Source organism: Lynx canadensis, chromosome F2 (assembly GCF_007474595.2).
Source record: "Lynx canadensis isolate LIC74 chromosome F2, mLynCan4.pri.v2, whole genome shotgun sequence".
In the NCBI taxonomy this organism is placed as follows: Eukaryota; Metazoa; Chordata; class Mammalia; order Carnivora; family Felidae; genus Lynx; species Lynx canadensis.
In genome coordinates, this window is record NC_044320.2 from 75759668 (window position 1) to 75774965 (window position 15298).

General features: G+C 46.2%; 1 protein-coding gene across 1 annotated transcript in view; it reads right to left on the reverse strand.

Annotated features, from left to right (window-relative positions):
* Nucleotides 1–11809, reverse strand: part of XKR4 (XK related 4) — a 420725-nt gene extending 408916 nt beyond the window's left edge. The window contains exon 1 of the mRNA XM_030304508.1: nt 10927–11809. Coding sequence (XP_030160368.1) covers nt 10927–11747 — 821 coding nt within the window. The 5' untranslated portion in view covers nt 11748–11809. The remainder of the gene's footprint in view (nt 1–10926) is intronic.
* Between the last annotated feature and the right edge of the window lie 3489 nt (nt 11810–15298).

Consider the following 15298-nt stretch of genomic DNA (forward strand, 5'->3'; position numbering starts at 1 on the left):
CCCTTGATTTCAGATTCTCACCTACCTTTACTATTAACAAGTTTGTTTCTGCACCTCACTTGGATTCCCAGGTTTCTCTTATGTTACCATGAGTGGTGATGTGCCTTGGCCACTGATTTCATACCTACTTCTGATTTGTGTTTTAAGCCAGGACTCTCGGGTCAAACACCTTCAGACTACAGACCCCACTGGTGCCCTCAATATCCAGTTAACCTCAACCTGACTATTTTCACAACTGGAGTTTTGCCCCTTTGTTCCTAGAACAAACTCCTCTAATGGATCTTGTCTGGTCTGCCTAGTGTTGACCAGGCAGTGTTGAAGTGTTGCTTTAAGCTTTGCTGTGATGAGTTTTAAAATGGTTGTCAGTACAATTTTCCCACTCACACTACCAGGGATCAAAATTTCAGCCTCTGGTTTTGGAACAAAATTTTCCATTTTTGTTCATTTCTCTCGGGGCCAAATTTCTCTCAGGGCTCATAAATGCATGCCTGATCTACAATACCCTCATCTCCTATGAGCAGATGAGAGAGTGGATCTCAATGATAGAGTCCAGGGTATTTGGTCATGCTTCCTTGACAGAAACTTCAGGTCTCCTCCCTCTTACTCATTTGATTCCAGCCTTATTTTAAAGGAGATAGAGAGGCATCTGTGTGGCTCAGTTGGCTAAGTGTCCCACTCCTGATTTTGGCACAGGTCATGATCTTGCAGTTCATGGGTTCGAGCCTCGCATCAGGCTCTGTGCTGACAGCATGGAGCCTGCCTGGGATTCTTTCTCTCTCTCTCTCTCTCTCTCCTTCTCCCCCTCTTTCTCTCTCTCAAAATAAATAAATAAACATTAAAAAAATAAAGTAGATAGATATTATGCCCCTAAGTAACTAATAACTATTGACTACTTTTCAGAAATATGAACACAGATAATATTTATGCTTTCATTAGAATAGTGTTACATTACCCGCTGCTGTGTAGAACTCAATTTTTCCAACCCAACCATCACCAAATCAAGAAAAATCCTATAGGATATATCTATGACTGCTACTCTTAATAGTAATATGTCCCCTGGAAATATGAAACCCTATGGGATATACTTCCTAATTTAGAGTAGAATAATGGATCCAAGTGCTGTAAATCTCTTTGGAGAGTCTTCTGAAACTGACCTACATTTACAAAAATAATTGGTATTAATTTTACTTTTGTAAAGCAGGAAATTAATTAATGAGCTGAAAAGGTACCAAAATAAAGAAACCTCTGCAAATCCTTTCCCCCGCTTTGCTAAAGAATCATTTATTTCTTCAGCGTTACCATTTCATCGATCCAGTGGCCGGGCCATAAACCAACGGTAGAAATAATGGAGGATCACTTTGTTACTGTTACAGCTACAGGGGCTACCTTTGTTTTGATTATTGGCTCTCTGTTACTGAAAAAAGACCTGAACTGTAAAGAATCCCCATATCTTTATTCACGACTGTCATCCGAAGTCCTACTGCTCTTTATATGGATGAAATCTCTCAGACTGGTGGTTCAGAAAGGTGACTTTGTCCGAGTGTACTTGGTAAGAAGCCAAATCAAAGTCATCCCAAGTCTTTTTAGACCCGTATTCACTGTAGATCCTATTTTTTCTATATATGCATGATTTTCTGTTTGACTAATCCTCACCCGCCCCACACACTGCCCACTGCTCTGTTTATATAAAAGGATTCCCCTGGCAGGAAAACAGGGCATGTGCATAAATTAAACAAAAGAAGTAGAACTGATTCAAACAGCCTACTTATGAATCATGAAGAAGAAAAAATAGTTTGACACACTTCGGATCATTTTAAAATAGATGCTTAAAATTTTTTTTTAAAAATTAAATATCTGAAATGTTGTCGTGGGGTTGAAAATTGTTCAGCTTCATGACAGAGAGCTAACATCCTAGAGATTCAGGCAATTCCTATCCAAGAAAGGTTAATGCATTGCTCTCTGAGTGACAGACCCCTATTCTTTAATGAGGACAGGCCTGGATATAGTGTCTGTTTAGAGTTTAAATTCAATTTCTACCATATTAAATCAGGGCCAGTGTAACCCAGGACAGGCTTTTAATTTAAAAGCCCACCTAGCTCTGACAACAGCCTTCTCGTTGACATAACGTATAGTTCTTTATAAGCCAGTGAAGCATTGTTTTTATTTGCTAATCATAGCACCCCAACTGTGCCTACCTCGCTACATGAAATGGAAACGGTAATTTTGGCTTCCCAGATCTATATGATAGATACCTTAGGTTTAGTGATATGGGAACACTTCCCACATCAGCGTCAAATACTTAGATACGGGTTTTTATGAATATGGTGTTATTGGATTGTAAGTAAAATTCAGAAATGACACAAAGTAAGTTACATTACACGAACACGCTTAAGATTCTGTCTACGTGTATGGATCATATCAGTTCCTAGATGTTAGACGCTGATATCGTCAACTCTGGAAAGTCCCTTGTAGGTAACCAGAGAAACACCATTAACGATGATGTCCTTGGAAGAACACATACAGATTTTGTGGTGCTGCTACTCTGGGGACTGGGTAAACAGGAAGAATTTATAGTAAAAGCAAGACCAGAATTTTGGACCTGGAAAGGAACCTTGAATATTATCTTTTGACCGATCACATCATATAGATAGAAAATTAAGGCTCGGGAGGAGGAAACCAAATGAAGATTTAAACTTTGCGGGGACCCAGGGAGATGCACTCTGCCAGCATGCTCACACACGTAGCCCAGAGCACTGAGGTGACCTGCCTGGGGTCTGGGCTATCAAGCAGCCAGTTCATCTCTTCTGACTCCTCACCTAGTCCACTGCCCCCAAAGGAGCTGCCTCTGGAAAGAAGATCCGTCACCGATATTCTACTGGGACCCATCATCTTAGGGTTGGAAAGGAAGTAATGCTGTCCTTCAGATCACTGCCTCTAGAACACCTCTGGACTGATTTATTTCCACTTGAACCCTTCTTTAGTTTCCTTGGCAACCGGTAATCTATATTAGTTCTGTGGATATACTAGACGTGAAATTACTGGTTTACGGCGGTAAGAAGTATGGCAGACACGGGAGTGGCACGAGTAATAGCAGAAGCTACAAACCTTCTTTGCATAGACAAACAGAAGCACCAGAAAGAGCAAAAGCATTCCATACATAAATATACCCTCAGGCAGTCAAGTGTAGGGAAGAAGAAAGTGAAAAAGTTTTATCCCAAAGCTTTCCCAGTCTGCCTTTTCCATCAGCAAGCACAGAAATGCCAAGCTGGGCTTCTGGATGCATCTTTCTCTGAGCAGAACTAGCACTTTATGGAATTTATCCCCACTTCCTTAATGCTGGCGATCTGGAAAAAAAAAAAAAAAAAAAGAGCTGGGGCAAGGAGGGATATCCTTTCTAGATAACCACACCCCTTCTGATTCGCTGCACCCTTAGAAACTCAAGAAGCAAACAGCCCCCTTCTCATAGAGAAGAAAGAATAATGCCTGGGCTTCATTCACAGGTCAGTAAATATTCACTGAGCATGGAACCTCCACAACCATTGGAGTAACTCCCCAAGGACAGGCCCGTGGTCTTCCTTCCTGACCGGCCATGCCACCAATTACCAACGACACCGGCATATAGCCGGAAGGAAGTCACTCGGTGGTGGTCAGAATTGTGCAACGCCATTCAACAGAATTTGTTCTTCCCTGACATCCTTCAACACATTACAACTATTTTATAAGATTACACCTGACAAGCACTTTCTCATGACTGGTACCACACTACACCTCGTGTCTGATAACACCTAAGACTAAAACTTCTAATTTCTGATCTTGCTTCCATGGGCCTAGTTAGGGTGTCATTCAAATTCTATAGCAAGTCAAGCAATGTGCTAATTGGATTAGCCAGTGAGTTCATACAAAGGGGAATCATTCTGTACCGGTTACCCAGTGGTTGGTGTTATTTAATATCACAGGTAAACGATTTCGCTCAAACTGTAAAGTATAGAACACGTTTAACAGCCAGATGTGTACTTGGATACGCAAACATTAAAGAATTTTTTGCAAGTGACTGAGCAAAGACCCTCAAAGCTACTGAGCCAAGGAGTTGTGGATACTGTTCAAAAATGATAGCATCCATTTGTATAGATACTTTTAACTACGCTATGCAGGAAGTCGGCAAATTTCATCAGAATGCAATAACCATAAAATCCGTTTTCACCCTTATAAGTAAACAGTATATGGTTCAAGTGAGTGGGAAAAAAATACAATTTTTGCACTAGTTATTGCAAAGATACTGAAATAAGTATATCTATCACATAGATTTATGCATAAATTATTCCAACACATAGAGAAGCCACAGTAAATGCACAGAGGACTGTCTGGTTGCGTGTGGATTTATATCTGTTAGGTAACTCAGAGATTTAAATAACAAGGCCAGCACTCAAGGATGTTACAGAGACTTGTGGTGCTCTAGGGAAGATAGCGGGTCCATAAACCAATGAACAGATCTCAAAGTAACATAACTGCAGTGTTCCAAGCGAACTCCTGCTTCTTCCGTCCACGAGAAAGCAAAGATCAGTCTACTATGTTTTGGAGCAGCATGTAATTAATGATGGAAACTGTCATGAAATCTCAGGGCTGGAGGATGATCTTTTAGTTCAGCCCTCTGCATGATACTTAAAAGTTTTTTCTGCTACAACTCTGCGTCCAGTTTTCCAAATGATGCTTAGACACTCCAATGTTGGAGAACTCGCTGCTGATAAGGAATCATACTTGATCTCTGGATGCCTTTGACTAGCTAAAAACTGCTTCCTTACATTGACTCAAAATCTGTCCATCTTACCCCAGAGGGCCCACACCCAAGTCCAGTGCCTGGCCCTCATTACAACCCTTCAGTACTTACCAGGGAGCTCTTAACTTCTCAGCCTTCTCTTCTACCTAAGGACCCTCAATCTCATCAATGATTTTCTCATGTGGCCTTTTTTCCCCTCCCACATCGGTACCGAATTCTAACCTAGAATCGGTGCAGAACTATATGACCTGGACAGAAAACACACTTAACATTCTCTGTCTCAATGTCCACATTTGCAAAATGAAAGGGCTACCTCAGAGATTACTCTGAGGATCAAAGCCCTCGGAAAATTAAAAAAAAGTGTTACAAAAACAGAAAGAACAAGTTTCCAAGGACAAGGAAACCTAAATTTGAATAACACGAAGACCACCGTATCCTAAGGAAAATCTCTTCCAAAGGTAGCCAGAAATAAACTTTTGCCAAGAGTTTACTTTAGCATAGGGGCGCCTGGATGGCTCAGTCAGTTAAGTGGTGGACTTCGGCTCTGGTCATGATCTCACGGTTTGTGAGTTCGGGCCCCGCGTTGGGCTCTGTGCTGATAGCTCGGAGCCCGGAGCCTGCTTTGGATTCTGTGTCTCCCTCTCTCTCTCTCTGCCTCTCCCCTGCTCCCACTCTCTCTCTCTCTCTGTCTCTCTCTCAAAACTTAATAAACATTTAAAAAAAATTAAAAAAAAAAAGAGTTTACTTTGGCATAAATCCAGGAACAATTTCAACCGATCTGTTTTTCTGAAAAAGCACTCCCCAACTTGTTGAGCCTATTTAGGCACTCCAATTACATCCAAACTTGATCCTTTTAAAATCAACGAATTTTAACAAATGAAAAAGACATGACTGAATCCAAAAGGAACTGATGACGTATCCTCTGAAACTGAACTACGCGCCATTCCTTCGGCTAAAACAATGTTTTAACGCTTTTGTAACAATCCCTCCCCTCCCTGGCTCTTATGATCCAGGATTCCTCCATGCTTTCAGAATAAAATCTAAATCCCCTTCATTGTCTACCCAAGGAATTCTCCTTCCTCCTCTCTAGCTACTATCTCTCATTCACTCTCTATTCAAAGGACACACTTAACCTGCCTTGTTCTCTCTTCCCCGCCCCACCCCTACCCCATGCCTTTACACAAAGTCAGAGCCAAGGCTCTGCAGCCATTGCCCTGCTTTATTCAGACAGCAGATTTTCTCCTCATTCAAACCTTTGCTCAAACATCCCCTCCTCCGGAGTCTCATCTGAATCACTAAGATGGTTTGAGGTTCCTGTTTCTTTCCTAGTACTTATTTCCTTGTATTGAAATTGTTTGTTTGTTTTTCTGTCTTCCTCACCAGACAATGGAATCCTTAAAAGATGATGTGTATTTTATTCATTTGGGGGTAATTAGTAACTAGAACAGTGCCTTGCGTAGAGTAAGTCCTCACTATATGCAGAATGAATAAGTTAATTAATATGCAGTAGAGGGAAACACAAATATACAGAAAAGTAAGCATTCAATGAACTGAGGAAAGGGCATCAATCTTGCCTGACCTATATCAGAATTCAGAACTAACTCCAAATCGATAAAGTACTTTTTCAGTGGTCAGAGGTGTAACCTGTATGCTATTTCCCTACCCATTCTTGATTGCTAGAACCTCTCTTATCATTTGCGAGGCACTTTCCACGCATTCACCTGCATCGCGCCATTTAATCATTAATGCCACTGCAAGACCCTGTTACCCAACTGGGATTTAATGCGGCAAGCTCAGCATGAGGAGCACTGGACTTAGAGTCAGACAAGCTGAGCCCCAGGCCCTATTCGGCGGGTTGACTACTGGTGTGTTATTGGACACATCTCTTACCCTGTCTAAACCGCAGCTCCCTCTCCCACTTTGCCATCCTCAGTGAAGGTCAAGTGTCATTGTTACACAATGTTGTCATTATTATCCAAGCTGGCATTTGGAGGCAGCGAACTGATCCAGAAAGAGCACAGACTTTGGGTATGGTGGGCCAGGCTTTGACTCCTAGCTATGTCACATAATAGCTGGGTAATTCTCTGAGCCACTTTTCTCATATTATAGAGATACTAATGATTTTTCTCTTAGGTTCTTGTAAAGCGTAGTTGAGATAAAGAATATAAAAACATTTGTAAATTTTTCAAGTGCTATATGAAATTATTATTATTCATGGTTGGCCAGATTTTTTTTTTAATTTTTTTTCAACGTTTTTATTTATTTTTGGGACAGAGAGAGACAGAGCATGAACGGGGGAGGGGCAGAGAGAGAGGGAGACACAGAATCGAAACAGGCTCCAGGCTCCGAGCCATCCGCCCAGAGCCTGACGCGGGGCTCGAACTCACGGACCGCGAGATCGTGACCTGGCTGAAGTCGGACGCTTAACCGACTGCGCCACCCAGGCGCCCCAATGGTTGGCCAGATTTAAGAACGACTTAGAACAGCATTGCTCAAAGTTCCCTGTGTGCCACAAGAGTGTTTAATAAGTATACCTTTGCAAAGTTATCGGTAACTACACATTAGCTTATTATTTTTTTTTTTTTTTGCATATCAGCTTATTAAAGGCTCTGAGAAGTCCTGCTGTAGAGAGATCTGTTTAATTCCATTTAAGCTGCCCTTTTCCAATTGCCCTTTTCCAATTTATTTGAATATGGAACACATGTCATACCTTGTGGAATAGCAAGCATGAGAAGAGTAGAAATGTTCTTTCACCAGGTCGTCACCACATGACTCTCATGATAGACATTCGGAAACAAAAACCAAAATAGTCAAAGACTAAAAACACTCCGCATTCTACCATCTACTCACTTACTGTATGCAATATGCCTGCTTGCTAGAAGACAACCAAAAAAGTACATACACGCATACACGGGAAAAACAGAGTTAGAATTTTGAGAGGAAGTCATAAATTCTGAAGGAAGAAGGCATCCAGATACAATTGATTATGGGTGCAAAGACTTAAAAACTGTTCCAGCTGGGCATTTGTGATTCCCACTGGCTAGACTGCACTCTTAGTAACTTCTGGACTCGTATGAAATGAACAAGAAAAAAAATACTTGTTCATTTGCACACACATTTCCTTTAAAGTCGTGATTGCTCTTTTCACATGGCAGCAAAAGCTCACTTCATTATTTCAAATGGCTCTTTCTCAGAATCAACTCTTGTGACTTTAAAAGCCGCCATTAATTTCCCATTAGTAAACTTTAATTAAAATGAATATGTATCATTGCTTTCAGCAGTTGCATTTGTAATAAATGTATAAATACATTCAAATCTTGCCCAAAATGTTTCAGATAGCTATTTCTGAACAAGCAAACACTTTGATGTTCTTTCAAAGGACTGTATCTACAGAAAGCTTTTAGAACCTTGCCCTTACCTAAAATAACTAAAATTTCATGGAAATACAAGGGACAGTTACCAACCTAGCTAAAATCTATTTTATTGATCTCAGAAAGTAGCATGTTAAAACATGAATGATGGCCCCTGAGCTTTGAACCATTCAGTACCTCGGTGTTTCTGCAACATTGGTGCATAATGCATTGAAAAGAAAAGCTAGAAGAAGCAGAGGGGTGTTCCTAATTTAAAGAATCCTAATGGTCTAAGATAATGATCTAATACAACAATCTGTGATGAACTGCCTTTCACCAGCTTATTATCAAAGATGGACCTACTGCCCAAAGTTGCATTCCAATACTCTACACTCGGAGAAGCTGAAACAATTTAGAATGCATCTGAGTGTTAAACTCCATGAATTTTCCGAGCCCTTTCCAGTTTCCTACATTAGGCTAAAGCTTGTTTAAACATACTTTATAAGGAGAAAACGAGGTTGAGTCTTAGACCATACTTCCATCAAGTTACCCCACTAACCCCCCGAATATCGTAACTAGAATCCAAGAACAGGTGGATTAGATCATTCAGACTTACATGTTAAACACAATATTCTGAAAATGTGGGCAAATATCTGAAAATACTTTCAACAATACTTCCTCCCAGGGAACCATGCAGTAGCAGAAAAAACCTCAAAACCCTGTAGAAATACTTGACAAAAGGAGTCTTGTGTAACCAGTTTCTCTAAGAGTTGGGTGGGTCACTGCATTTTTCAGACAGCCTGTGACTTTCCTTGTGCATTTGACCTTACCCTTCTTTCCCTCCGCCTCCTAGATCAGCTTTTCTGTATGGCCAGTTGACCCAGTGGCTGTGGTCTCACTGAGATGTATGTGGGCCCTTTTCTTTTCCTAATTATTTCTCACTTTCTGCATTTTATCTCCTGAGATAACTAAATGTCAATTTTCAACCGGGAAAATGTTTGGTTTCGACAGTCTAGTAAACATAATGATAATGAAAATTATTTTTCAGGTCACAGAATTTGATAATATATTTTTCATAAACTATCAATCTGGAGGAAGCATGGGCAGTTCTTCAGCTAATAAGAGAAGTGGCTGAATTATTTACATACATCTAGACATTTCAAAGGTGATCGAAAAGTAAGTGATTTCCAAATCCGGCACAAAGTTTGCAAAAGTCACCAAATGGAATGGTAAGCATGTAAGCTTCATTTTCCACATTATCAGATGGAAACTACTAATCATAGGCACCTCACCACTAAACAATTTCAGCGATCAATGTGAACATTTGGGTTCTTCAGCAAATCTGAATGGCTTCATATAATAATGGCTGCATATAAGGCTTCATAATGGTCATTCATGGAACATACAGCTATCACATTTAACTGACATTTCAAAGTCCTTTGAGTCCAAACTATGGAGCTTTCCAACACCGACGGGTCTGACTGCCTCTCATATACCACTTTTCCAGAAAGTATCCGTTTGGGGAAAAAAAAAAAAAGTTTCGCAATTCGAAAGTTTGCCGTCTATGGCAATGTTCATCCTGCTTCACAAAGCAACGACAGTCCCAGGAAAGGTTGCAAAATAACCACCCTTGCTCTTCTCCACGAAAACACTATCGTTCGCCGCAAAGAAAACAAGTTTTTCGTCCCATTCGACAAATCCTCTGGGTTGTTTCCACATGGGAAACATGTCCTCGGCACACTTAATGATTTATAAAGCCTTTATCACAAAGATAACTACAAATGAAACGGAAAAGGACACTGGCATACCAGCACGTAAGTCCCACATTGGTGCACTTACTAGGAAGTTTCCTCATTTTACTTACACTGCATACTTCTGAGCACTCTGTTTCATGATATTCCTAAATCTAGGCAGTGACCGCTCAAATGACGGCTCCCTGTGCCCAGAGAGTTTAGCTTTGTATTCCAGTGTCTAAGTGGAAGTGATATCTGTGTAAAAAGACTTGGTACATCAGATGACAAGTAGCAGAGCGACCAATGAAGATGCCAAGTCCGATTAAAGTTTACAAGACGCGCCACCCCTTTTCTAAGGTTTCTTAGTTATGTGAGAAATCAGAATGTGGGGTTATTGCAAGCTAAGCAGAAAAGACATCATAAAAGTGAACCTACTCATGGTTGGAGATAGATATAAATATAGATTATAGATATAGGTGTCAGTATTCTCCAAAAAAGGACAAGCCGTGTGCCCACTAAGCTTTTTACTTGGAGCACAGTACTTCTCCTACCAGTGAGCATTCCAATGTGGGTACTTCTGAGCAGTAAGAATTCCCATATAACTAGAATTAGCAACAGGGAACAAAAGAAGCCATCCAAATGGCAATATACCCCGCAAATTCAACATAATAAAAAAGGATTTTTAGAAGATGTGACAGGAATCCCCTCCCGGCCACTGAAACAGTATCACTAAAAATGGGGAGGGGGTAGCATATAAACAGAGAGAAGCTGGTGAAGCAGCGTGGGGACACAGAGGGGAGGGATGGGTTGATCAAAACCACTTTGCTGCCTGTCTCTTGCTTCTCACTTCCCTCCCACCTTAGGTTGTGATCACAAATCTTAAAAATGCAAAACCCGGTATAAGAAAGAGAAAAAGAAAAAAAAAAAAAAAAACCCCACAAACTGAAAGAGTGTGACTAGGGTTACTACCGCAGCAACCCTAAAGGATTTTCGTGCAAAAGCAAAGCAGTGAGGATGTTATGTGGTTAGCAATAGCAGTTCTCCCCCGTCCCCACCCCTGATACGGTACCTCCAGATCTGCCCGAGCTGCAAGATGTGGACCAGTGACTGCAGGAGCCAGATGCAGAACGAGCAGGACGCAGACCTGTGTTTGCCGCTGGCCCGGGTGGCCCCGCTACTGTTGCTGCCGCTGTTGGCGGCGGCGATGTTGCTCTTGCTGGCGTTGGACGCTTGCCTTTGCGGCGTGGAAGGACGAGCCTCGCCTTCCGCGGCTGCAGACCCACTGCTGGCCACAGTCTTGCAATCGGCTCCAGGCTGCGGGCAGCTGGAGGCGGCTGCGGTCGTGGCGCTGTCCTCGGTGCTGAAATCGTGCACGAACCAGCGGAAGCTGAACACTTGCACCGACAGCGAGCCGAGCACCACGAAGAAGAGCGTGAGCCCGAACCACCAGCGCTGGCCGCGCAAGTAGTAGTCCACGGCGAGCCAGATGTCCGTGCCCACGTCCGCGAAGTACACGGCCACGGCGGCCAGGATCCAGAGGCAGTCCCACAGCGAGTAGCGCCGCTGCTCCCTGCCCAGGCGCAGGCACAGCGCCGCCGAGCCCGCCCCGCTGCCGCCCGGGCCGCCAACGCCGCCGCCCGGGCCGCCCAAGCCCCCGGAGCCGCCGCCCGAGCCGCCGCTCCCGGCACAGCAGCAGCAGCAGCGCGAGCAGCCGCCGCCGTCCGGGCAGCAGCCGCCCCCGGCCGCCTCCTCGTCCTCGGCTCCCGACCCCGACGGCAAGCCCGGAGCCAATCCCTGCACCGAGCCCGAGTGGTCCGAGTTCTGCAGCGGGGTGAACGCCACGTCGCTGCTCTTCTTCATTTTCAGCCTCCCGTCTGACTTAGCGGCCATGATGCCTCCAAACCGGAGGAGAGCCCTCCTTTATCTGACACCTTTCCCCGCTGTCTCCTCCTCCCGCCACCTCCCCGCCTCGCCCCGGCTTCCCTCCCTGGCGGCGCGGCTCCCCCTCCTCCTGCTCCTGCGCCGGCTCGCCCGCCGCCGCCCGCCGCCCGCCGGGCTGGGCGCTGGGCCGGGCTAGCGGCGCGCCTGGGGCCGGCAGGAGCGCCGCCTGGCTGCCTGCGCGGAGCCAAGCTGCTCGCGGCGCCCCGCGCGCGCCCCTGCCAGCCGCCCGCGCTCCTCGCCGTCCCGGCCCCGCGGCTGCCGCCCGAGCCGCCGCCGCCGCCAGCAGCAGGAGCAGCAGCGGCCGCCGCGGCGCTCCTCGGACCTGCACATTCCTCTCCTCCCCTCGCGCGCGCTCCCTCCTCCCGCTTCCTCTCCTCCACCAGCTGACTCCGAGGGAGAGGATGACCTCATCCCTTCTCTTCCAGCTGCCGCCGCTCCCACCCCGGCTCGGGAGGGGCGAGGGAGGAGGAGGGCCCCGGAGGAGGGGCCGGGCCCGAGACTCGCGGCGGCGGTGGGGGTGGGCGGCCGGCCGGTCCCGGGGGCCGGGGGCAGCGGCCGAGAGGTCGACGAGGGACGGTCGAGGGCCCCCAGCTCACAGGATTTCGGGGGAACGCTGGGTGGATTTGAACGACACAGGGGGAGGGGCAGGAGGGCGCCGAGAGGAGGGGTCTCGGCGTCCAGCCCTCGCGGAGGTCGAGGAAGAGCGGGCAGGGGCGGCGGCGGCGGGGGCTCAGGGGGCGCAGGCCTCTTTGTATGCCGCTCTGATCTGCGGGTACCTGGACCAGGGCTGGGTGTGCAGCTGGGGCTGGCGACGGTTTGGGAGACGGGGTTTAACTCGGACACGAGGGCCCCGAATGCTGGCAGCGGCGGTGGGTGTGCCCGGCCTCGGGAGAGCTGAGAAGGGAGAGGGCGTGCGGGGCCCGCAGAGGCGCGGAGCGCAGCGCAGAACCGCCGGCCTGGAGTGCCGCGGCGAGGGGGCGGGTCCGCGGGGAGCCCCAGCCGGCGCCCTCGGGGGTGGGTGCGGGCCGGGCTTCTCCGGTGGACCCCGGCGCCAGGAGCCGGGAGGTGGGGAGGTGGCCCAGGCCCCCTCTGCGACCCAAGCCCACGTCGCCCGGCCAGCACGCCCCACGCGCTCTCCGCCGCCGGGCAGCAGCCGAGCCAGGGGGAGCGGCGGGCCTGGCGGCTGCCCTCCACCCACTCCTCCCTCGGGAGGGAAGCGCAGCACCCCTGGCGGCGGCTCCCGGCGCCGCGGGGAAGCGGGGCGGGGCCGGCAACCCCGGGAAACTGTGGCCCCGCCGGCAGGTAGGCAGCGGCGGAGCCGCGAGCGGGCGCCACCTCCCCTACTCCAAAAGGAGAATTACCTTCTCTTTTTAAAGCTGTAGGAGTTACGGACTTGAGGTGTGGTCCCCCAACTCCAGAAATGACTCGAGTGAATCAAATCTGTCATGGGAGTGGTTCGCCAAATGAGAAACGACGAGAATATAGGATATTTGGGGGCTTGAAAAAAAAAAAAAAAAAAGATCCTTAAAAACCCAACGCACGTAGGATCCTCATTTTGTTTTTAAAGCCAGAAAACTTAGTCTGATTTGTCTCGCTTAACTTTTGCCGTGTAAGTGACAGAGAGTGTAATTCTTTAATTACACTGTGACTCACATGTTTTAAGACCAGAGGGGAAGTGAGGCAACACGTGTTACACTGCCATTAAGAGCGCCACTTGTGGTCTTCTAAGTCTGGAGGCAAAACATAGCACCCTCCTCTCCTTCCCCGTTGTAGACACCAGGCTCCATTTGAACTAGTGTGTGCGCCATTCTTAATTAGTAGCATCATGAAGTAGAAATGCAGGGGAAAAAATTCTCTGCGCGTAGAAATAGCCACGCCGGACATCTGGTGGTGCTAGGGCTCATCGGCTGTTTTAGCACCAACCTGGACAAAGTGAAATTCGCCCCAGCCCTGGATGCGGCCTCCTTTATTCTTACAGGTGGCGGCCCTGGGCGCCGCCTTACTTGGCCTTTCCTGACTGTGTGGCAGGAGCCTGCAGGGCCACAGAGCCCCTGCCCCTTACATGGCATGTACAAATCCATTATGTCTAGCAAAAGTCATGGCCAAGTGGTGAATAAAGGTCAATGCAGTATCACGGAGCCAGACAGAATGCCAGGCAAAGGGCGTATTTTTAAATCTAACTTTCAACTCGGATCCTCCTGGAGTGAGAAAATCCTTTTTAGAATAACACTCTGGTACTATTTCCCCAAGATCCAAATCTAAGATTCCATCTCCAGGGCACTACAGCTCATCTTACTGTGTGCCAAACCACTGGGGAGAAGTATGATCTCTTAGGTGACCGGGTCCTAAGGGATGGAGTGTATTCTAGGTCAAATGCAGTGCCTTAAAATTGTTCCAGGGAAAAGAGCCTGCAGAGCATCTGAGCTTCTAAAGGCCGGGAGCCGACTGAAGGTTCCTTTAGAGCAGGGATGTTTCTTACTCGGTTGTATCCTGTGCACCTAGCACAGCACCTGCACAGACTATTTGCTCAGAAAATTACAGTTGAATGAATGCATGAGTTTATAGAAAGAACATTCCATAACTACATTCTGTACTCACTATGTTCCCATGGCAACATAGGAATTATGAGACTTACCCTGTTAGGTTCTAAGAAAGAAATAACTAGTGATGGTTTCCTTAATAATACATTTGCTCGAAACTGTCTAGACCCTTTTGAAAGTTTCTGTCTGGACCATCTCTGGAAATGTTAGTGGAAGTTGGTGGAAGGAGTGTACAAGTGGGTGATCAGAAGATGAGCATTCTGGCCCATCCTGGTTCTGCTGCTTACTGGCCCCAGGATCTGGGCAAATTGCTTAATACACAGGATTAAGAGGAGGATTAGATGAGATAATGCATATTACTGGGCTTTGTATACAATATTGTTCCCGAGAGTCTCTAATCCCATAAGTCTATTATTCACATCTCAGGATGCGGATTTTAATATCACCTGCTCTATCATAATCATGGCACTTGTCAAGACTGACGGACATAATGGTTAGGCGCTCAGGGTTTAGACTCAGACAGAGGCGCCCTTGGGCATGTTTTTTAACCTCTCTGGCTCTCATGTTTATCACTCGTAAAATAGGGATGATAATAGTCTCTAGTATCCAATGTTGTCGCCAGGAATAAATTAAATGATACATGTAAACTAACACCACATCCAGTGTCCGGAACATTCAAACACTAAATACACAACATTCTGTTAATATTCTTCATGTTTCTTCCACCCCCTCATGTTTTCCTTTTTTTTTTTTTTCCTTTTAATGTTTATTTATTTTTGAAAGAGAGACAGAGCATGAGCATGAGCATGAGCATGAGCAGGGAAGGGGCAGAGAGAAAAGGAGACACAGAATCCGAAGCAGGCTCCAGGCTCTGAGCTGTCAGCACAGAGCCCGACGCGGGGCTCGAACTCACAAAACCATGAAATCATGACCTGAGCATAAGTCAGACACTCAACTGAC